The 23,554-nt window shown below is 47.4% G+C and overlaps 6 protein-coding genes across 6 annotated transcripts; 2 read left to right on the top strand and 4 right to left on the bottom strand.

Annotated features, from left to right (window-relative positions):
• The first annotated feature begins 307 nt into the window (after positions 1–307).
• Positions 308–1,111, top strand: LOC137304981 (histone H1-like). Its single transcript, XM_067973755.1, has one exon. The coding sequence runs from the start codon at positions 308–310 to the stop codon at positions 1,109–1,111; it is 804 nt and encodes a 267-aa protein (XP_067829856.1).
• A 3,264-nt stretch (positions 1,112–4,375) lies between these two features.
• LOC137304980 (histone H1.2-like) lies at positions 4,376–4,903 on the bottom strand. The gene has a single exon (XM_067973754.1). It carries the CDS (start codon positions 4,901–4,903, stop codon positions 4,376–4,378), a length of 528 nt encoding a protein of 175 aa, XP_067829855.1.
• Positions 4,904–8,377: 3,474 nt separating this feature from the next.
• Positions 8,378–9,128, bottom strand: LOC137304904 (histone H1-like). The gene has a single exon (XM_067973694.1). It carries the CDS (start codon positions 9,097–9,099, stop codon positions 8,440–8,442), a length of 660 nt encoding a protein of 219 aa, XP_067829795.1. The 5' UTR covers positions 9,100–9,128; the 3' UTR covers positions 8,378–8,439.
• A 1,443-nt stretch (positions 9,129–10,571) lies between these two features.
• LOC137304903 (histone H2B type 1-A-like) lies at positions 10,572–11,155 on the bottom strand. The gene has a single exon (XM_067973693.1). It carries the CDS (start codon positions 11,017–11,019, stop codon positions 10,606–10,608), a length of 414 nt encoding a protein of 137 aa, XP_067829794.1. The 5' UTR covers positions 11,020–11,155; the 3' UTR covers positions 10,572–10,605.
• A 2,276-nt stretch (positions 11,156–13,431) lies between these two features.
• LOC137304902 (histone H1-like) lies at positions 13,432–17,779 on the bottom strand. The gene has a single exon (XM_067973692.1). It carries the CDS (start codon positions 17,730–17,732, stop codon positions 17,043–17,045), a length of 690 nt encoding a protein of 229 aa, XP_067829793.1. The 5' UTR covers positions 17,733–17,779; the 3' UTR covers positions 13,432–17,042.
• A 3,994-nt stretch (positions 17,780–21,773) lies between these two features.
• Positions 21,774–22,088, top strand: LOC137304901 (histone H4-like). The gene has a single exon (XM_067973691.1). The coding sequence runs from the start codon at positions 21,777–21,779 to the stop codon at positions 22,086–22,088; it is 312 nt and encodes a 103-aa protein (XP_067829792.1). The 5' UTR covers positions 21,774–21,776.
• The last annotated feature ends 1,466 nt before the right edge of the window (positions 22,089–23,554 follow it).

The raw sequence follows: 23,554 nt of genomic DNA, 5'->3' as shown, positions 1-23,554 counted from the left end.
CGTGGTTGCCTTTAGAAAGTTTGTAGCTGATGCGTTGGAATGGCCCTGGTTTATGGGGTCGGAGCGGGTTGGTTTTGCAGGAATAAGGGGGTTTTGCAAAAGGGAGAAACACAAAAGGAGAAAGGGAGGCTGAGGGGGAGAGGAGGCGGGCGGCGGGTTGGTTCCAGTCCGTCCGCCTTCGATCGATAAAAGCGGCTCCTCCGCGGTCGCTGCCCTTTAGTCTCAGCCGCGTTTGGTGCGAGACTGGGACAGGGAGAGAGAGAGAGAGAAAGAACTGCCCCGGGGGCCCGGCAACCCCGAGCTGACCATGGCGGATAGCGATCCAAAGGCAGACGATGCCGGAGATTCGGGCGGCGCCACCCCGCCCCAGGCCCGAACGGCGCCCGACAAGGCAGCGGCGACGGCCAAGAAGAAGAAACAGCAACAGCAGCAGCAGCAGCAACAACAGCAGCAGCAACAGCACCGGCCTCCCCGGAACCGCAAGAAGACGGGCCCCACGGTGACCCAGCGGATCCTGCAGGTGGCGGCGGCCACCAAGGAGCGGCGCGGCATCTCGCTGGCCGCCCTCAAGAAGGCTCTGTCGGCCAAGGGCTACGACGTGTCCCGCAACAACACCCGCGTCAACCAGACCGTCAAGCAGCTGGTGAAGAAGGGCTCGCTGGTGCAGACCGCGGGCGTCGGGGCCGCGGGCTCCTTCAGGTTCAACAGGTCCAAGACCCACCCGGACACCGCGGCGGCGGCGCCCAAACGTGAAAGGGAAAAGAAAGACACCGCCAAGAAGAAAATTGCAACCCGGAAACTCACCCCGGCGCCCTCCAGGAAATCGCCCCAGACCAAGAGGAGATACACGTCCAAACGCAAAGTGGCGAAGCCCAGGAAAGCGGCGCAAACCCGCCGCAAGCCGAAATTCGCCGCACGGCGGGCCACTCCTAGGACCGTGCGCATCCGCCTCAAGCCCAAAGCCGCCAAGGGCAGGGCGGTGCGGATCTATCGGAAATACAAGCCCGTGAGAGGCAGGAAGGGGGCCAAAACCTACCGTGGGCGGCCTCCGGCCACCAAATCAAAACGGCCGGCGGGGCGTCCGCGGACCATTGGTTTTAGGCGGTGGTAAAGGGAAATTGCTCTTGCTGGTTTAATAACATCGTTGAAAAGTTCTCTATACAACGGCTCTTTTCAGAGCCACCAAACAGAAACAAGATTGAGCTATTAATCGCCCTTATTTATAACGCCTAAAACATTTGCCTGTGTCACACTACAGCAAAGTGATTCATAGTGAGTTACTTCTGGGTGACTTAAAGGCGCATAATGGGTGCAAGACTACCCTTTAATATACAATGATTGTATTACGTTCTGCATGACTATAACAATCCTTTTACTAAGGAGTTTTGAATCCAGTGGCCCTGGCATTGAGATGGTTTTGCTTGAATCACGGAAATTCCATTTGAGAGAGTTCAAGCCTAGGGTATAAACTTAAAATTAGAGCCAGGCCGTTCAGGGGTGATGTTAGGAAGAACTTCTTCACACAAAAGGTGGTGGAAATCTGGAACTCTCTCCCCCAAAAAGCTGTTGAGGCTGGGGGTCAATTGAAAATGTCAAAACTGAGATTGCAAGATTTTTGTTAGGCAAAGGGTATTAAGGGTTGCGACACCAAGGAGAGTAAATGAAGTTAAGATACAGATCAGGCACGATGTCATTGAATGGCGGAATAGGGTCGAGGGGCTAAATGGTCTACTCCTGTTCCTATGTTCCTAAATTGTCAGCCCGAGCCTGGATGTTATCCAGATCCCACTGTGGGTTTGCACAGGCTCTTTCATTATCGTAGGACTTGCTAACAGGCTTGAATCCTGAACTGCCCCACACCTGACCTTGTAATGGAGGGAAGGCCATTGATAAATGCTGAAGATATTTCCTGCAATTACGTCCTGGGGCTGTGGTGACTGGCCAAGTATCGGAAAGATGGCTTTAACAATTCAGATGCTGGGTATTTGGGACTATGAGGCCAAGAGTGTCAATAGATAAAGGATTAGGTCGAACTGTGAACAGTACGTCTAGGCGGGCATTTTCAGACTGGTGCAGTGCAAATTCTTGTATCTCCAGGCAAACAATATATAATCGTCATTGACAAACAGGGTGGAGCACACTTTCTGCACCTCTGTCAAATCTTGATTCTGCATTAGTGCCAAAATTATGGAATAACCCTCTCGGGGCATCATTTAGCCATGGCAGACAACATGAAACTAGATGCTTTCGAACTCTGCCTTGGACATCTTCAAAACCTTTGGCATCATCTAAAAGATGATGATTGCGGTCACTCAAAGATGGAGAGACGTGAAGAAACTGTTCCCTGAAATGAAAGATAGATTCTAATTTCTCCATCAGAGGGTGAGCAAGGGATTAAGAACCCCGACATTACACAACATGAGAAATGGAGGTTGTGTCCACAGAGTGTAAAGAAATTTGAGGAACATAAAGTGAAAAGGGATGAATCTGGTTAAGATGTGTATGAGTGAAGGAGGTTGTTGCTGTGAAGTGAGTGATGGCAAACCCCTGAGATTGTGGCAGAGGAAGCATTGCTACATACAGTATAGATAGTGATTTGAGAAGAAAGTAGATAACTATAAACATAGCTTTGGTAGAATCATACAGCACAGAAGGTGGCCATTCGGCCCATCAAACCTATGCCGGCTCTTTGAAAGAGTTATCCAATTAGTCCCACTCTCCTGCTTTCCCCATAGCCCTGCAAATTTTTCCTTTTCAAGTATTTATCCAATTCTCTTTTGAAAGTTACTATTGCATCTGCTTCCACCATCCTTTCAGGCAGTTCATTCAAAATCATAACAACGTGCTGTGTAAAAAAATTCTCATCTCCCCCTCTCGTTCTTTTGCCAATTACCTTAAAAATTTGTCTTTTGGTTACCAACCTTCTGCCACTAGAAAGATTCTTCTTATTTACTCTATCAAAACCCTTCTAAACCATATCATTGGTAATTTGATTGCCTGGTGCCATACCCTGTCAAACGTTTTGAAGATATCTATATATTTACTTTTTAAAAAATTGTTCATGCGATGTGGGTTTCGCTGGCAACGCCAGCATTTATTGCCCATCCCTAATTGCCCTCGAGAAGGTGGTGGTGAGCCTCATTCTTGAACCACTGCAGTCCGTGTGGTGAAGGTTCTCCCAAAGAGCTGTTAGGAAGGGAGTTCCAGGATTTTGACCCAGTGACGATGAAGGAACGGCGATATATTTCCAAGTCAGGACGGTGTGTGACTTGGAGGGGAACGTGCAGGTGATGTTGTTCCCATATGCCTGATGCCCTTGTCCTTCTAGATGGTAGAGGTGGCGGGTTTGGGAGGTGCTGTCGAAGAAGCCTTTGCGAGTTGCTGCAGTGCATCCTATAGATGGTACACACTGCAGCCACTGTGTGCCGGTGGTGAAGGGAGTGAATATTTAGAGTGGTGGATGAGGTGCCAATCAAGCCGGCTGCTTTGTCCTGGATGGTGTCGAGCTTCTTGAGTATTGTTGGAGCTGCACTCATCCAGGCAATTGGAGAATATTCCATCACACTCCTGACTTGTGCCTTGTAGATGGTGGAAAGGCTTTGGGGAGTCAGGAGGTGAGTCACTCACTGCAGAATACCCAGCCTCTGACCTGCCCTTGTAGCCACAGTATTTATATGGCTGGTCCAGTTAAGTTTCTGGTCAATGGTGACCCCCAGGATGTTGATGGTGGGAGATTCGGCGATGGTAATGCTGTTGAATGTCAAGGGGAGGTGGTTAGATTCTCTCTTGTTGGAGATGGCCATTGCCTGGCACTTGTCTGGCATGAATGTTACTTGCCATTTATCAGCCCAAGCCTGGATGTTGTCCAGGTCTTGCTGCATGCAGGCACAGGCTGCTTCATTATCTGAGGGGTTGCGAATGGAACTGAACACTGTGAAATCATCAGCGAACATCCCCATTTCTGACCTTATGATGGAGGGATGTTAATTGATGAAGCAGCTGAAGATGGTTGGGCCTAGGACACTGCCCTGAGGAACTCCTGCAGCAATGTCCTGGGGCTGAGATGATTGTCCTCCAACAACCACTACCATCTTCCTTTGTGCTAGGTATGACTCCAGCCACTCGAGAGATTTCCCCCCGCTTCCCATTGACTTTAATTTTACTAGGGCTCCTTGGTGCCACACTCAGTCAAATGCTGTCTTGATGTCAAGGGCAGTCACTCTCACCCTCTGTATTAAAAAACATAAACTTTCCTGATCACCTTCATTCTGCATTTAGCGGTAAACTGAATGGTTAGTCCAACGCTTTCTGGAGACATTGTGGCTCTCAAAAGAGCCTTTGTGTTTAGAGTTTTAAGTTCATTGTTACAATTAATTTACTTCCTAGGTCTTCTCGCTTTAGCTTTACTGGGAGTTGCTTTCTTCTCAGCCCGTCTTTTCTTCGGATTCTTGACGGCATTCTTGGCCTCGTCGTTGCTCGCGGTGGTTTCCTTCTTGGCCTTGACCCCGGCCCCGGATTCCTTCGACTGTTGCTCCTGCCTCTTGCTGAGCATGAAGGAGTCCGTGGCGCCTTTACCTTTGGTCTGCACCAGCGAGCCGTTGCTCACCAGGCTCTTGACGGCCAGCTGGACGCGGGCCTTGTTCTTCTCCGCGTCGTAGCCGTTGGCCAGCAGCGCCTTCCTGAGGGAGGCGAGCGAGAGGCCGCCGCGCTGCTTGCGGGCCGACAGCGCCTGCAGGATGAGCTGGGAGATCCGCAGCTCTTTCTTCCTCTGGCGCCGGTAGGGTCGGTGCTGTCGAGTCTTCTTCGGCGGGGCGTGGCTGACGCCGGGAGCGGCTCTGCGCACCTTGGGCATGGTTTTCGGCTGATGCGAAATGATCACATGATGCGAAAGCCGCAGCCGCATTTCTACTTAAAGACTCGAGACGGACGCAATAGAGACGACCCATTTCCTGGCTCCTCCTCCTCTTTGCAAAAAAAAATGCCTCATTGAATTATAAAGTGATTAATTCCCAATTTCGAAACCTGCACCTCACATTAATTCTGGAGATTCGACACATCCTGCAGAATTAATACTACTAGCTCTTGCAGCATTAGAGAAAAAACACTCAACATTTGCGTCGTCCGGCAAAAAAAAAAAATCCATCCTCTCCACGTCTGCATGAAAAATACCCCTCGCCATCAAATAAGCACTAGAGAAAGTGCAAAAAAAAAATTAGAAAGATGATGCCAGGATTGAAAGGGTGCAACTATCAGGAAAGATTGAACAGGCTGGGGCTCTTTTCTCCAGAAAAGAGAAGACTGAGAGGTGACCTGATAGCGGGTCAACGTAGAGGAGATGTTCCTACTTGTGTGTGGAGGGGAGTCCAAAGCCCGGCGCCATAAATATATGATAGTCACTAAGAAATACAGTAAGGAATTCGGGAGAAACGTCTTTATCCAGAGAGTGGTGGGAATGTGGAACTCGCTACCACATGAGAGGGTTGAATCGCATAGCAAGGATGCATTTAAAGGGGAAGCTAGATACGTACATGAGGGAGAAAGGAATAGAAATTGATAGGGTGAGATGAAATAAGGTGGGAGGAGGCTTGTGTGGAGCATAAACACCATCATGAACCTGTTGGGCCGAATGGCCTGTTTCTGTGCTGTAAAATTCGATGTCATTGTTGCTTTGCTTCTTAACCAGAAAGTTGCAGGCTGAAGTTCCACTGCTGACTTGAGCACATCATCTTAGTATAATGCTGAGTGAGACACCGTCTTTTGGATGAGACCTTAAGTTCGGGCGGATGTAAAAAAAAAACCCTGGGACTGCTTGAAGAAGAAAAGGGTTCTCCCTGTGTCCCAAACACTCTTGATTTATTAGATAAGGATATAAAGGGAAACGGAGCTAAGGCGGGTGAATGGAGTTGAGGTACAGATCAGCCGTGATCCACTTGAATGGCGGAGCAGGCTCGAGGGGCTGAATGGCCAACTCCTGTTCCTGTATAACCAACATTTCATTTCTCAGCCAGATTGTCTGACTGTTCATTCATTGAAGGGGATCGGGATATCCCGAGGACGCTAAAGGCATTATATAAATTCAAGTTGTGGTGGGGGAGAAATTGTAAACACCTGAAGTTTTTGAGTACACAGGAGGGTACATTTTTGAGTTGGCCACATCCCATCAATGGCGATAATCAGAGCACTGCCCATTGCAAGTTTTTACAGAGATCATGTCTGATATATCTGAGGCCACCATGCACATGATGTGCATTTCCTAGAATGTCGACCCCTGGCACAAAGCTCCAACTAGAAATAAGCAGCATCTTCGTTTCAATGTGTTAATGAAGCATTGGTAATGAAATTTAGATGTCGACGCAATCTTCTGGCCTTTACCCCAGGGGTAGCGTGATTCTTAATTAGACCGATATATTTCGGCCATGATCGCTGGGTTGTGCTTTTGAAAATAAACATTTAAAAGGACAGGCTGCAACTTTCATTTTCGAGTACTATGTTCAATTTTGTTGACAGGAGGTGGGGCTCCTCACTGTTCTCGGGTTTCTGCTCGCTCATTCATAGTTACCAACCTATTAATTGGAACGATGAGTGCTCCTATGGGAATCCCTATTCATTTACGCTAATTAGAGGATGATGAAGACATGGAGGTCCAGTGATACCGCCAACATCAGATAACACCGGAGGAGGATAACAACCTCCCGCCGTTACCTTCTTAAGATAACGTTACCATAGAGGCAAATGGACTTGACTGAGGACCACCAAACCAATTCAAATTGTCGTCAGAATTCTTCACGGTAAGAACGAGTGTAATATTAGAGCCAATAGCACTCGTGATGTCCCATGGCGGTGTTCACAAATAAGAAGTTAAATAAATAAATCTCAGGGGTTAAACAATTTCTTCCCTTCTTGTCCTCTGAGATCCCCCCCCCCCTCGCCACTGTCCCCTGCCCACCCCCTCTTCTCCATTTCACTGTATTTGTGCCAGTTTTTTAAGCCTCGAGTTGTTGCACGTCTTTTACTGTTTGATGTTGGGGCTGAAGTTTCTACTAAGAACTGCAGTCCCCAAACACATCCTTGCCCCTCCGTCCCTACACTGATTCGACTCCTATACCTCAGTGTACACCTTGGCCCTGCTGTCCTCCTACTGACTGAGAAGATAATGGCTGTGAGGGGAAAATGTAAGAAATGTAAATATACCCCCAACTCCAGTCGGGTCGTGCCTTCCACCAAAACAGGGTATTTCTTACTCTTTTCCTTAAAAATGGCTCTCTCCAAACCCCCAAAAGGCTCTTTCATTATTTACCTCCCTTTCTGAGAACCCCTGATTGCGGAATCAAATCTAATAAATCAAATACTATTTTTATTACGCTTCATTACAGGATTTTTAAAACTAGTGTTTGGCATATTGAATCCTGCAATTCAATTTCTTCATAATCACACAATGGTTGTTGGTGATCAAATTCTATTACCTGGGATGATGGGATTTGCCATGATTTTTACCAGTACTTTGGTGACCACATTCTAAAATTCCATGTATTTCTAAGTAGAGCCAGCCGGTTTATGGTGACTGCATTTTATTACCAAGGCACCACGGGGTTTTGTAGGAATTTTGCCAGATTGCATTCGGTGATTCCATTCATTTTCTTCCGTGAAAATCCAAAATTTGTGGTCTTGATAAAGGTAATCTCAGTCAGGCTATTTAAAAAATGCATTGGAAGCACAAGATGGGAGCGAAAATATCTCATTATTTTTGTTTCAACGTTGAGTCTCACACATTCAAATAGTGAAAGCAACTTAGCTATCTCCCTGTACCAATAACTAACGGAATGTGCGTACAGATGCTACAAACCGAATGGAAACAAAGCATTACCAGAACATCGCTTCATATATACGTTCATAGTTTTACGATATGCACATTGCATGAAATATTTGCAGTAACATCGATAAGCAGAGCGATAGAATTTAATACAATTACGATTTTAAAATAGACGTTATTATTGAAATGAAGAAGGTAATTAACAAACTGAGGCTAAAACTGCAGTTGCGGACCTGGCTGAGGACAGCTGAAAGTGGCGATCACAAGGACTCGTGGTTTTCCGATTCTCCCGCCCACGGTCTGTACAAATCTGCTGTTGTCCATAATTCGACCACCTTTATAACACACGAAATAAATCAATATTAATTCACGCACTTTGCGATTTCTCTAAAGTAAACTTCAGGAAAAAAAACAACAGCATTTTTAATAATTTCCAGTATTGTAATGGGTGGAAAACTCGATCCTATTATTAATAAAGATAACATTTGGTAATATGCTATCGAGACAATTGCAATTTTTTAAACATCCAACCCTCTTTAGAAGGACTGGTCCGGCTCTTTGTGAATGTTTTGTGGCTCTGAAAAGAGCCGTTTTATATATAAGGTATTCATCATCTGTTTCGCCTCCACTTAGGCACTGTCGTGTTCCGAGCAAACTTTACTTTTTTTCTCAGAGACGGAGGTCTCTTCATGAGCGGGAGGCTTGTCCGCCTCCTGCGCCTTCTCCGGGTGTTTGGCCAACTTTCTCGGCTTTGTGTGTTTCCCTTTTCGGCCACTCCTCACCGGCTTCCTCCCCTTGGTGATTTTCTCCTTGCGAGTCCCCCTCGCCACCTTCCTGGAAGCGCCGTGTTTCTTGGTCTTCTTGGGAGCCCCTCTCTTCTTGGGCTTTTTGGGCTTCTTGGCGGCGGCGGGTCTCTTGGCCAAACCTTTCCTCCTTCTCCTGGTGCCGGTGGACTCCGTCTTCGGCTTCTCCTCCGTCCTGATCGCCTTGTCCTTCTGGGTCTTGCTGACTTTGAAGGAACCCGAGGCGCCCGTGCCCGCGGTCTGCATCAGTGAGCCTTTACTCACCAGGCTCCTGACCGCCTGGTTGACCCGCCAGTTGTTTCGGGCCACGTCGTAGCCGCCGCCCGAGAGGATCTTCTTGAGAGCCGACAGCGAGAGCCCGCGGCGCTCCTTGGTGGTCGCCACCGCCTCCATGATCTGCTCGGACACGGTGGTGCCGGTTCTTCTGGCGGAGTGGGAAGCCTTGGTCCTCTTCCTGGGGCTTTTGGCAGACAGAGTGTCGGTCATGGCTGGGTTGAAATTTACCTCCTGTGTCTCTCACAGATTCTGTGGGAAATGAAAAGTTTCCACCAGCCGGCGCTATTTAACCGAGTGGGCCGGACGTTACAGAGCCAAAGCAGCCCAAAGGTCTCCTCCAGCTCAAAGGATCCGGGGTCATCTCATCTCCTCAAATGACTGAAAAAGAAACACACTAAAAAGTTAGTGCGCTTAATTCCAGAGTGTGTGTCACATTGGAGCGATGATATTTTTCAGATACATTCTCTCTCCGCCTTTAAAATTCTTCTGAAAACCAATCTTTTCATTAAACTTTTGGTTACCCCTTAATTTTCCGTGTAGACTCGGGCGTCCCGTTATCGCTTCCTCTGTGAAGCGAAGTTTTTCTACCTTCGACGCTATTTATAAATGCAAGTTGTGGAGATTTCTTAATTTGGGAAAGTTGGCTGTCTTATGTGACTCGGTGTCAAATTTTGTTTGATAATCGCTTCTGTGAAGCGCCTTAGGACGTTTTGCTACTTTAAAGGCGCTCTGAAAAATGCAAGTTATTGTTATCGATGCTTATCTCCTACTCCAAGTCACGATCTCAATAATTTCTTTCCTTCCTCGTACAAAATACAGGCCTTGAAGACCTAAACTTGGTGTCACTTAACCATTATTTCTTGATCTATCCAATATTCTTTCCCCTTTTTTACACAATCTTGGGAGATCCGGCACCATGGATCTTCGCTCTTCACCTGGGCTTCTATATAAGAGTAAATTCTTCAATTGGTAGAGAAGATCCTTGGTTTCAACTGAAATCGCTCATTGTTCTCAGATGTTTCAGTGAGCGAAGCTGTTTATTGAGCGTGGATGCCCTCTCCCCCCGCCTCTTTTCAGTGAATTTCCCATTCTCTTCAGGGAATCTTATCAAAGTAAGAAATGTGAATTAAAAGAGATAGATCAGATGTGAATTGAAATATTGATTTGGAAATTCACTGCTGAAATCAACGACTGCACACGGTGATGGGAGAAATCTTGTGGTTAAATAGTAGATTGAAACCATAATCCACCCTGTGGCGGACTCCAGGGCAAACGCTCCTTCGACAGGATAGTCACTGCATTAGTGAAAATGGCTTGCAGGAGGCGACTGAATGGAAAATCTACACCAATGTCCCAACAAGAGTCGCCCCAACTAGTTTTAGGTAGTTGCGTAACTAAGCCGAAGCAGTAAAACACAACATTGTAAAACATGAGCTAGTTTAATATTTGTTGAAAGGTCTCGCTGGGTCAATCTCTTCCTAACAGCACTGTGGGAGAACCTTCACCACACGGACTGCAGCGGTTCAAGAAGGCGGCTCATCACCACCTTCTCAAGGGCAATTAATGCCGCCCACATCCCATATACTAATAAAAAAAAGTTTATTTTGATAAGATTAGAAACGATTTAAAGCCCCGTCTAAAGACTTTGTGAGTGGCTCTAAAAAGAGCCGTTGGGCGGTGTTTTGAGATCAAAGAGAAATCGCAGGTCTTGGGGCTCTACTTGGAGCTGGTGTACTTGGTGACGGCCTTCGTCCCTTCCGACACGGCGTGTTTGGCCAGTTCCCCCGGCAGCAGGAGGCGGACGGCGCTCTGGATCTCCCTGGAGGAGATGGTGTGCCGCCTGCTGTAATGGACCAGGCGGGAAGCCTCGGAGGCGATGCGCTCGAAGATGTCGCTGACGAAGGAGTTGATGACACTCATGGCCTTGGAGGAGATGCCCGTGTCCGGGTGGACCTGCTTCAGCACTTTGTAGATGTAGATGCTGTAACTCTCCCTCCTGCTCCTCCTGTGTTTCTTGTCGCCTTTCCTGGTCATTTTCATAGCGGTTTTCTTCGAGCCCTTCTTCGAAACGGCGCTCTTGGCACCGGCTGTGGTGCTACTGGTGGAAACAGCCGAAACAGCCGTCGGCATTGCAAAATCTTCCAATTCCTTCTTAATGTTAATTGCCTTATCAAAACATGAAGGAACTTACAGGAGGCACCCCCTAGCTCCTCCTTTATATACACAGTTGTATGCAAATGAAGGATTCAAAATCATCCATTCCAATTGACTGATCCTTGAGAAACCTCGTGTTCAATCCGCACAAATCACAGTCAGGTATCACTTTTTTTTTAAAGTTTGTCAGGAGCCGCTGCCACGCAATAGGCGGGAAACCTTAATTTGCCGGCGCAAAATCCCGAAGCTCCGAAGCAAAATTATATTTTATTTTTATATACATTTTTCAAATCGCCATCGCTCGTGTGACGAGTCCACAAGACGTAAATTCAAGGACGAGCAAATCGCTTGTGCAAAATAAATTCATGGCAGCCACAAAAATCAGGAAGCAAAGGGCAATGGTTGACGGGTGTTTTTGCGAACGGAAGGCCGTTTCCAGTAGGGTCCTGCAAGGCTCAGTACTAGGTCCCTTGCTTCTTGTGGTATATATTAATGATTTGGACTTGCACATAGGTGGTTTGATCAAGAAGTTTGCAGATGATACAAAAATTGGCCGTGCGGTTGATAGTGAGGAGGAAAGCTGTAGACTGCAGAAAGGTATCAATGGACTGGTCAGGTGGGCGGAAAAGTGGCAAATAGAATTCAATCCAGAGAAGTGTGAGGTAATGCATTTGGGGAGAGCAAACAAGGCAAGGGAATACACAATAAATGGGAGGATACTGAGAGGTGTAGAGGAACAAAGGGACCTTGGAGTGCATGTCCACAGATCTCTGAAGGTAGCAGGACAGGTAGACAAGGTGGTTAAAAAGGCATACGGGATACTTTCCTTTATTAGCCGAGGCATAGAATATAAGAGCAGGGAGGTTATGCTAGAACTGTGTAAAACATTGGTTAGGCCACAGCTTGAGTACTGCATACAGTTCTGATCACCACATTACAGGAAAGATGTAATTGCACTGGAGAGGGTACAGAGGAGATTTACGAGGATATTGCCAGGGCTGGAGAATTTAGCCATGAGAAAAGATTGGATAGGCTGGTGTTGTTTTCTTTGGAACATAGGAGGCTGAGGGGAGATTTATTTGAGGTATATAAAATTATGATGGGACTTGATAGAATGGACAGGGAGGACCTATTCCCCTTAGCAGAGAGGTCAGTGACCAGGGGCATAGATTTAAAGTATTTAGTAAAAGGATTAGAGGGGAGCTGAGGAAAATTTTTTCCAGGCCCCCACCACCCTCTGGGTGAAAAAAATTCACCGCCTAAAAGGGTGGTAGAGGCAGAAACCCTCAACTCATTTAAAATGTACCTGGATGTGCACTTGAAGTACCGTAACCTACAGGGCTACGGACCAAGAGCTGGAAAGTGGGATTAAGCTGGAGAGCACTTTTTCGGCCGGCACGGACACGATGGGCCGAATGGCCTCCTTCTGTGCCGTAACTTTCTATGATTCTATGATTTTAAATCCCTTAGTAAAGCTTAGAAATTGCTGTTGGTGATAATGGCCACCCTTTTGGCAAATGTGCAGTGGTGGCCTGTAATGTCATCTGTGTGGGTCTGTGTGTTGCCCAGTTTCGGCCTGCTCTGAAATTGCTGAAAAGGCTGAGGGCCGACGTGCGCTACTGCGCTTAAGGCATGAGTTAGCCTGGTTGCCAATTGTTGTTACTGACATAATTGTTCATTTATGGAGCAGCGCAACAAATTCCCCGCTTCACGCCGCATACGTGCAATTCACCTCTACTGTTTTTGTTAGGCAGGGGTATTAAGGATTATGGAACCAAGATGGGTAGATAAAATTAAGATACAGATCAGCCACGATCGAATTGATCAGCGGAACAGGCTCGAGGGGCTGAATGGACTATTCCTGTTCCTACTGGCTTATGAATTAGTTGTGCCAGCTGAGCCACGTGATCACTTGTCAGGATCATGAAGGAGACAAGTTTCCATCGCCTAAAGGGGTCGGAGAGGAATTTTCCAGATATTTTTCCCTAATTTTCCTTAGGTTTTTTTCAAAATTTGTTCTTGTGCCTCTCCCAGGAGATCATATTGCTGCTGGTGGGTAAGGATGTCTATCACGATGCTTCAGGCACGAGTGGGACAGGCTTGATGGACCAGATGGTCTATTCCTGCCTGTCATTTTCCTATATTCGTATGAGACAGAAAATCCAAGCCAGTCACCCTTTGCTCATGAGCTGTTACTATACATGACTGTCCATTTAAGCTGCTAATGGCCTATAAATACTCCAGTAGCATGCTCCCCCAATGGACAAGCACCATAAATGGCACAGCTCACACTTCAACAACAACTTGCATTTATATAATGCCTTAAAGATAGTAAAACATCCCAAGGAGCTTCAAAGGAACATTATCAAACAAAATTTGACAGCGAGCCACATAAAGAGATATTAGGACAGGTGACCAAAAACTTGGTCAAAGACTTAGGTTTGAAGGAGCATCTTAAAGGAGGAGAGAGATTTAGTGAGGGAATTGCAGAGCTTGGGACCTAGGCAGGTGAAGGCATGACTGCCAATGGTGGAGCGATTAAAATTCAGGATACACAAGTGGCAAGAATTGGAGGAGTGCAGGGACCCCGATGGGTCATAAGGCTGGAGGAGGTAAAGATAGGGAAAACAAGGACGAGAATTTTAAAGTCGAGGTGTTCCCGGACCGTTTGCTAATGTAGGTCAGCGAGCACAGTGGTGATGGCTGAACGGGACTTGGTGTGAGTTAGGATACAGGCAATACTTGCAGCTCTCCTGAATATTCAAACTAGGCTGATCCAAGAAGCTACAAAAGAGATTGTCTTTGAGGAAAATCTAGGCCTAATCTCTTCTGCCTCAGAAAGGCCACTGCAATAATAGTCATTTACTAAAAACCCTTACAGCATATTAAACAAATGTTGAACCTGAGACACTTCCCTTGGCCTTTCTGTATATTCATTCTCGAGATATATGCGTCACTGGTAAGGCCAGCATTTATTGCCCATCCCTAGCTGCTCCTTGAGAAGGAGGTGGTGAGCCTTCTTCTTGAACCATTGCAGACCATTGAAGGTTCTCCCGCAGTGCTGTTAGGTAGGGAGTTCCAGGATTTTGATCCAGCTATGATGAAGGAACAGCTCATGTATGTCCAAGTCGGGATGGTGTGTGACTTGGAAGGAAATTTGGTGGTGATAGTGTTCCCGTGCACCTGCTGCCCTTGTCCTTCTGGATGGTCGGGGTTGAGGGTTTGGGAGGTGCTGCCGAAGAAGCCTTGATAGGTTGCTGCAATGCATCCTGTAGATAGGACACACTGCAGCCATGGTGGACCAGTGGTGGAGGGAGTGGATGTTTAAGCTGGTAGATGGAGTGCCGATCAAGCGGACTGCTTTGTCCTAGATGGTGTTGAGCTTCTTGAACGTTGTTACAGCTGCAGCCATCCAGGCAATTGGACAGTATTCCATCACAATCCTGACTTGTGCCTTATAGGTAGGTGGTGGAGAGGCTTTGAGGAGTCAGGTGATGAGCCACTTGCCACAGAATATGCATCACTATTAGCCATGGAATTTATGTGGCTGGCCCAGTTGAGTTTCTGATCAATGGCAACCCCAAGGTGTTGATGGTGGGGGATTCGGTGATGGTAATGCAATTAAATGTCAATGGGAGATGGTTAGACTCTCTCTTGTTGGAAATGGACATTGCTTGGCACTTGTCCGGCACAATTGTTAGTTGCGACTTATCAGCCCAAGCCTGGATGTGTCCAAGTCTTGCTGCCTTCCTGGACCCAATGAATATGTACATGTCCTTTTTATCCACAACCAACAAGTTGTCCAGCCTGCATGTTTGAAAAATTTACACCAGTGACTATCTTTAGTTTGCCCTTCAAGCCAAAGTCTCTTTACAATTCCTTGATTTACAACTGGTCGATTAAGAGGATGGCTGACATCCAATATTTAATTTCTTTTCACTGACCAGATTAATAGGCTTTCTTATTAAAAGCCCTTCACATTGATGAAGTTGGTGGCTCTGAAAAGAGCCTTTGGTTTATTATCACATTGCAGACGTTCAGGCACCGAACCCATAGAGGGGTCGCCCCTGGCGTTTCAGCGCATACACCACATCCAGAGCAGTGACTGTCTTGCACTTGGCGTGTTCCGTGTAGGTGACTGAGTCTCTGATAATATTCTCTTAGAAAACTTTCAACACTCCGCTGGTCTATTCGTAAATCAAACCACAGATGCGTTTTACACCCCCTCGACGAGCCACAGTATTTATATGGCTGGTCCAGTTAAATTTCTGGTCAATGGTGACCCCCAGGATGTTGATGGTGGGGATTCGGCGATGGTAATGCCGTTGAATGTCAAGGGGAGGTGGTTAGACTCTCTCTTGTTGGAGATGGTCATTGCCTGGCACTTGTCTGGCACGAATGTTACTTGCCACTTATCAGCCCAAGCCTGGATGTTGTCCAGGTCTTGCTGCATGCGGGCTTGGACTGCTTCATTATCTGAGGGGTTGCGAATGGAACTGAACACTGTGCAATCATCAGCGAACATCCCCATTTCTGACCTTATGATGGAGGGATGTTAATTGATGAAGCAGCTGAAGATGGTAGGACCTAGGACACTGCCTTGAGTAACTCCTGCAGCAATGTCCTGGGGCTGAGATGATTGGCCTCCAACAACCACTACCATCTTCCTTTGTGCCAGGTATGACTCCAGCCACTGGAGAGTTTTCCCCCTGATTCCCATTGATTTCAATTTTACTGGGGCTCCTTGGTGCCACACTCGGTCAAATGCTGCCTTGATGTCAAGGGCAGTCACTCTCACCTCACCTCTGGAATTCATCTCTTTTGTCCATGTTTGGACCAAGGCTGTAATGAGGTCTGGAGCTGAGTGGTTCTGGCAGAACCTAAACTGAGCATCGGTGAGCAGGTTATTGGTGAGTAAGTGCCGCTTGATAGCACTGTCGACGACACCTTCCATCACTTTGCTGATGATTGAGAGTGGATTGATGGGGCGGTAATTGGCCGGATTGGATTTGTCCTGCTTTTTTCCCAGTCCCTTACCACCTTTCCCTCTACCACTCATTATCAGCACCCAAAATCAAACCTCAGTCAATGAAAAATGCTAATTTTCACATCTTGTTGTTATACATTTTGTGCAGACCTAGCTGAGGTGAGCTTAGAGGGGACGCGCCAGAGAGAGAAGGAAACAAGCTGCCAGACTTCAAACAGTTGCGTTAATTCCAGCGTTATTCAAATTTTGAGGGAGAAAAAAACAATGAATAAAATTGCAACTAAATCGCCTTATGAAATGAGATCAAAGGGAAGTGATAACAGGATGGCCAAAAAAGATTAGCTTACAATACTTGACTTAACGAGTGATGCTGAAAAATGGTGAGGACCGCGTGACTCCCCATCCTACGGGCGCTGAATTTGTTCTCAGAACTTCTTGCTTTCCTTAAACATACTGCACTCCCTGAGGGTGGTGGAAGCAGATTCAATAATAACTTTCAAAAGGGGAATTGGATATATACCTGAAAAGGACAAATTTGCAGGGCTATGGGGGAAAGAGCAGGGGGAGTGGGACTAATTGGATAGCTCTTTCAAAGAGCCGGCACAAGCACGATGGGCCGAATGGCCTCCTCCTGTGCTGGAAGATTAGTGACTTCTCATTGCAATGTATCTGAGGTGGGAGCAAAATTCCAACTCTTAACCGTTTCATTATTCACTAATAATTTCTATTGATAATATTTTTGCCTAACTCATTTCAGTCTGTAAGATGTTTCACGATGACCGCAGCCACTTCTGTTCGAAAGGCTCTCGAGTGTTTTGTGTTCGTAAGTTGCTGGAGGACAAGTCAAGATTCTCAGGTTTTTCTTCAAAACGTCGAGAACGTTGAATAGAAACCACGTCCGCAGCTTTATTTTAAAATGGATATCTATTGTATCTTTTTGGAACAATCTTTTTCTGAAGGACTTTGGTGGCTCTGAAAAGAGCCTTTTTTTTTGTTCCCACAATATTTTTGCTCAGATTGTTTCCGCTCGGATTCCGCCCTCGCGGTTATCCGCCTTGGCCGTTTCATCACTTGGGTATTGCTGGGCTTCTTGCTTGCGGAGTTGACCGTCCGCTGGCGGCAGCTCCTTGGCCGCTCTCCTGGGCCGCCCGACTCCCCTCCTCACCGCCTTCCGGACACCACCGCCACCCTTGATCCTGACCCTTCTCTGGCCAGGACCGCCGCCGGCTCTCCCGTTCTTCCTCTGAATCCTCGGCTTGCTCTTCCTGGCGGGACTCCTTTTCCTCCTGCTCCTCTTGGCGGCCGCCGCCTTCCTCTGGTAGCGGCCCCGGGAGGCGGCCCGTCTCCTGCCGGCCGCCAGGCGGCTCTTGGTCTTCACGTACCGCCGCCGGTTGACTTTGAAGGAGCCGTTGGCCCCGGTGCCCGCCGTTTGCAGCAGCGAGCCGCTGGTCACCAGGCTCCTCACCGTCTGGTTCACCCGCGAGTTGTTCTTGGACACGTCGAAGCCGGCGGCCGACAGCACCTTCTTGACGGCGACCAGCGACAGGCCGCGGCGCTCCTTGGAAGACGCCACCGCCTCCATGATCTGACCGGCCAGGGTGGCGGAGGCGCGCCCGCCCGCCTGCCGCGCCCGGGGCGGGCTCCTCCTCTTCCTCGCCTTCTTGCCTCGGGAGGGGTCTCCGGCCGGATCGCCCCAGCCCATTTGGTTGTGACGGCGCGACGTTCAGCACCTTTTCCCTCCGGCTCGTCCGCGCTCCACGCCGCGGTGACCGATTCTCCGAAGGGGGCGGCGGCGGCGGCGCCATTTAAAATCTCAAGGCGGACGTTTCAGAGTCAACTCCTCCCCCGGGGACCCGGCGCGTGGCCGAGCGGCGCGCGGCCCCAGGGGTTTATTATTTGCCTTTCTCTGTCTGTCAAAAGCATCCAATTTGGTTGCAAGATCTCCGAAACCTTCAACCCTCCCAGGAGGGTGCATCGGTGACACGCACCGTGCAAACTTTCACTTCTGTCTTTACACCGATTGAACCAAAGGGTCACATTGGGGGCGGGGGGGGGGGTAATCACACCTCGCTCAGGGTTTATTTATTTCTTCGTCCAAACTATTCCCAGAGCGAAAGGCTTTGAGTGAGATTGACACTTTTATTCGCAACGGGTGAGCAATGTTCAACGTTTCAGCAGCAAATCGATTGATTATTAATGCAAAGGACTTTTATATAGCTTAATAACCAAGGCCACGGTAACACAAAACTCGGAGAGCGAGACTTGGTCAACATAGAATCCACATCACAGAAACAGACTATTCGTCCCAACTGGTCTATGTCGATGTTTCTAGTCCACACAACTCTCCTCCCACTTTATTGCCCCTTCCTATCCTACCCCTCCATTCCCATCTCCCTCATGTATGGATCAAGCCTCTCCTTAAATGCATCAATACTATCTGCTTCAACATTCTCACCACTCTATGTAAAAATTATTACTCCTAAATTCCTTATTTGATCATTTTTATATGTATGCCCCCTTGTTCTGGACTCACTCGCAAGTGGAAACCATTTCTCCACATTCACCCTATCGAGCACCTACATAATTTTTAAAAACCTCTATCAGGTCTCCTCTTAGTCTCTTTTCCAGAGAAAAGAGCCCCAGCCCACGCAATCTTTTCTCAGAGTTCCATCCTCTCAATTCTGGAAACATGCATGTAAAGCTTTTCTGCAGTTTTTCCACTGCTTCAATAAGCTTCTTGTAATATAGAGACCAGACCTGTCCACCTATGGTCCAACCAAGATTCTATATACATTTAACATGACCTCTCTGTTTTTTTTATTCTATTTCTCTAGAGATGAATGCCAGTAATTTGCATTTTCCATGGCCTTCTCAAGGTGTGCTAATACTGGTAGCGATTTGTGTACTGCATCTGTATTCCCAGGAATAAGTGGTCTCCTTATTCCTCCTACCAAAATGAACCACCTCACACTGCCATATTGAATTTCATTTGCCATCTATCTGCCCACTCTGCAAGCCTGGTTTTATCTTCTTGTATTTTGGTGCAGTTCCTCACATTATTAGCCATACACCCAGTTTGGTATCATTTGCAAATTTTGACACTATACCTTCAATTTCTGAGTCCAAATATTTTACATATATATATATTATATGGCACAGATCCCTGTAGGACACCATTTCCCATTTTCTGCCAGTCTAAGAAATGTCCCTTAATTCCTACCCTATATTTTCTGTTTTGTAGCCATTTTGTCAAAATCACCAATGTTCAGAAGATATAGGAGACTGGAGAAATTCCACAGCTAATGCAATTTTAGATTTATCATAGACTTTCAGGACTACATAAGACCAGGTTAAAATTTGGTCACAAACCGGTCTCCAGTACAGATCTTTGGATATTAATGAAAGAAAAAGCTTTCATTCCAATTTCCGCCAATAGAGCTTCCACCCTGCCAAGCTCTACTCCTGAGCACTGAAGAATGAAATCTGGGCAGTCTTGATCTCCCCAGACAGAATGGTCGAACGCTCAGTGTAACAAACCTAATGAGGCTTGTGACAAGTTAAAAAAAAAACTGATTAGGAAAAGAATTCATGATCCTCCATGGACTTGGAAGAAATTTCATACTTTGCCACTTCATAAATATTAATTTTCAACTTACTGCCTGGTCGTAAAACTGGCATGGCTGCCCGTTATAGAAACCATCCGATTTTCGTAACATTAAGTTCAACGGAACGAAAATCGGGTGGTTTCTTTAATGGGTGGCCGATCCACAATGCCAGTTTTACACCTGGGCAATAAGGTGAAAATGAACCCCTGGTTTTCTTCCCTTACTCTCCATCACGAATACCACCTACTTCCACCTCTATAACATCGCCTGCCTCCGCCCCTGCCTCAGACCATTTGCTGCTGAAACCCTCATCCATGCCTTTGTCACCTTCAGACACAGCTATTCCAATGCTCTCCTGGCCGGTCTCCCATCCTTCACCCTTGGTAAACTTCAGCTCATCCAAAACTCTGCTGCCCGTTTCCTATCCAACACCAGCTCCCACTCACAAATCGCCCCTGCCCTTGCTGACTTACATTGGCTTCTGGTTCTCTAATACCTTCAATTTAAAAGGAAAATAATAAATATGCTGTTTATTAACCTAAGAGGCTCAATGAAAAATAATTACAGAGAAATCGATAGGAAAATATTAATGTTGCATCCATGAAACTTCCTATCCAGCAAAGGTAGATTAGTATCATAAACCATAATGTAATCACAGGCAACTGGAAATATGGAGCAACATTCCTATTAGGAGTGATTCTTAGTATTGTTTGTATATTGGCTTTGTGGCTTTTTATTGTGGCTTTCACCTCCGTAACCTCACCCGACTCCACCCCTGCCTCAGTTCATCCGCTGCTGAAACCTTCATCCATGTATTTGTTACATCTAAACTTGACTATTCCAATGCTCTCCTGGCCAGCCTCCCATCTTCTACCCTCCATAAACTTGAGCTCATCCAAAACTCTGCTGCCCCTATCCTAACTTGCAACAAGTCCTGTTAGAGTCATGGAGTCATAGAGTCATAGAGTTATACAGCACGGATAGAGGCCCTTCGGCCCATCGTGTCCGCGCCGGCCATCAGCCCTGTCTACTCTAATCCCATCACCCCTGTGCTCGCTGACCTACATCGCTTCGATTTTAAAATTCCCATCCTTGTTTTCAAATCCCTCCGTGGCCTCACCCCCTCCCTATCTCTGTAACCTCCTCCAGCCTTACAACCCTCCGAGATCTCTGCACTCCTCCAACTCTGGCCTCTTGCGCATCCCCAATTTTAATCGCTCCACCATTGATGGCCGTGCCTTCAGCTGCCTAGGCTCTAAGCTCTGGAATTCCCTCCCTAAACCTATTCACCTCTCCACCTCTCTCTCCTCCTTTAAGACCCTCCTTAAAACCTACCTCTTTAATCAAGCTTTTGGTCACCTGTCCTAATATCTCCTTATGTGGCTCGGTGTGAAATTTTGTTTGATAATTGCTCCTGTGAAGCGCCTTGGGACGTTTTACTATGTTAAAGGCGCTATATAAATGCAAGTTGTTGTTGCTATTTGCCCGTCTGATTAAGTATTGTGATGGTAAAATTGCTGGTGGACAATGCACATACAGCGTCCCTTGCATTCTGAAGCCCCTGCAGCTACTTCCTGAAGTAGTGGTTTCACTGGTGCTCAAATATGAGAGCCAGGACAACACAGAGAGCAGCCATCTATCAGTCATTATTACATTAAGCCTTTCTGCCTAATCACAACACTCAGCTGGGCCTATGAAAGAGGTGTCTGGACTGCATTCATCCAGACTGAAGGCATTCTCCCCCATCCCTGTAACTTGTGAAAACCCAGATAAGTGAAAGCACCTCACAAAGGCAATAGTGTTCCAGTGGGAAAACCAGTCTACTGGAATTAAGGAAACATATATTGAGACACAAAAACTTGAAGGCCTTCATTAAAACACAGCTCAAAGAGACAAAGCTGTATCGAAAACAAGGAAGTCGCAGACTAAATCGATAGACCATTTTTTTTATAATTGCACCCATGGGTACTGTCCAATATCGGCTACTTGGGGAAAAGTCAGAAATTGTCATTTTCTTCCGGACTCCGCCCATTTATTCGTTCTCAACCAGGTCCGCAAGCACTGTATAAAACTAGTGTGCGGTGAATATTACTCCCATTCAATTCAATTATTGGTTGTTTTTTAACATTTTGATTTTCGTTATGACTGGCAGAGGAAAAGGGGGTAAGGGGCTGGGGAAAGGAGGAGCCAAACGTCACCGCAAAGTCCTTCGTGATAACATCCAGGGTATCACCAAGCCGGCTATCCGCCGCCTGGCTCGCCGAGGAGGTGTCAAGCGCATCTCCGGCCTCATCTACGAAGAGACCCGGGGTGTGCTGAAGGTTTTTCTGGAGAATATCATCAGGGACTCTGTCACCTACACGGAACACGCCAAGCGCAGGACAGTCACTGCTTTGGATGTGGTGTATGCGCTGAAACGCCAGGGACGGACACTCTATGGGTTCGGTGGTTAGAAATAAAAATTAGTACAATCTGAACAAAAAAGGCTCTTTTAAGAGCCACCCATTCAATCAACAAGAGGGCTGTCAGTACAATGCACATTGTCGCATATCTATTCGACAGGCTGAACAAGGGAAATAAGTTATTGTGCTAAAATTAACGCGCGCATTGGAAAATTCCGTAACTATTTCGGAGGATGGGGTTCTAACTGAAATTCGTAAACCGAGAAATTATCCAAGGATTCTGCCGGCGAGAATTGGGAGAAAATTGACAAGGAAATCGGGAATACGGTTTTCCAAATCGGCACCGGGTCCAAATGACTACTGGTAGCGGGAGAAGGATTCTGTGCGTTATGACAGTTCACCACATACAAAAAATGGTATTGACCAAAGGACTCTTACTCTGGGTCAAGTGGCTTTGTATCTTGGATAAGAATTAGGAACCATGGGGCTCGAATTTAGCAGGCCTGCGGGTTCCCAGCGGGTGGTCCTCCGGGAGCGTCGAAAACGCGGACGGCGAAATTAGTGGGTTTCCCGCGCGATCGTAGCAGGCAATCCACTAATCGGATCCAATTACCTGCTCCTCCGGGGTCCACGGCGCTGGCCTGCGCGTGCGCAGTACGATCTGTCAGCTGGAAGCTCTCTAGTTAAAGGGGCAGTCCTCCACTGACAGATGCTGCAACCAATGGGACAAATTGCAGCATGGAGCAGCCCAGGGGGAAGGCTGCTCCCAGTTTAATGATGCCTCACCCCAGGTATCATCAGATGGGGTGAGGAGGAGGGGGAGGACACAGTTCTTCCCCCCGGCGGGCGGGAGGAAGCGGCCTGCCTCTGCCACCAAGAAGGCCTGGCTCGAGGTGGCAGAGGGGGTCACCTGCGCCACCAACATATGGCCCACCTGCATACAGTGCAGGAGGCGCTGCAATGACCGCAGTAGGTCCGCCACAGTGAGAACACGAAGTCTTTCCCCTACACTCCGTCTGCCACAACACTGCCCCCACCCCACATCTCCTTCGGCACCGCCAACACTATTATGTCACATCACCCTTCATACCCACTCACACCCCATCCTCATCTTACCTCCACCTACTCACCTCACCAGTACTCATCCTGCCACTAACACGCAACCCAATCCTCATACAATCTCATGGCTCCATCCCATACTCACCCTCTCGTGCATCTCCCTCACGGCCAGCCTCACTCAACCTGCCACCACCTGTGCTGCAGCCACAGGGCATGCATCACATATGTGCAGTAGGCAGCGTAAGGCAAACGTCTCGTCAGCATGAAGGGGGTGCACAAGGGTGTCTGAGGGTTTGTCATGGGTGTTACCCATATTGAATTTCAGAGCAACAAACAGCACACATTATATTGACACCACCACTGCCATGTCTCCGCGAATCCTGTCCGTTGTGTCCAATAATGCCCGCTCCTGGGTATCACTATGAGGACCCACCACTGATGCCACCCATCGTGTTACT

Source organism: Heptranchias perlo, chromosome 39 (genome assembly GCF_035084215.1).
Source record: "Heptranchias perlo isolate sHepPer1 chromosome 39, sHepPer1.hap1, whole genome shotgun sequence".
Classification (NCBI taxonomy): Eukaryota; Metazoa; Chordata; class Chondrichthyes; order Hexanchiformes; family Hexanchidae; genus Heptranchias; species Heptranchias perlo.
Note: the sequence above shows the minus strand (reverse complement) of the source record. Positions and strands in the feature narration are given on the sequence as shown.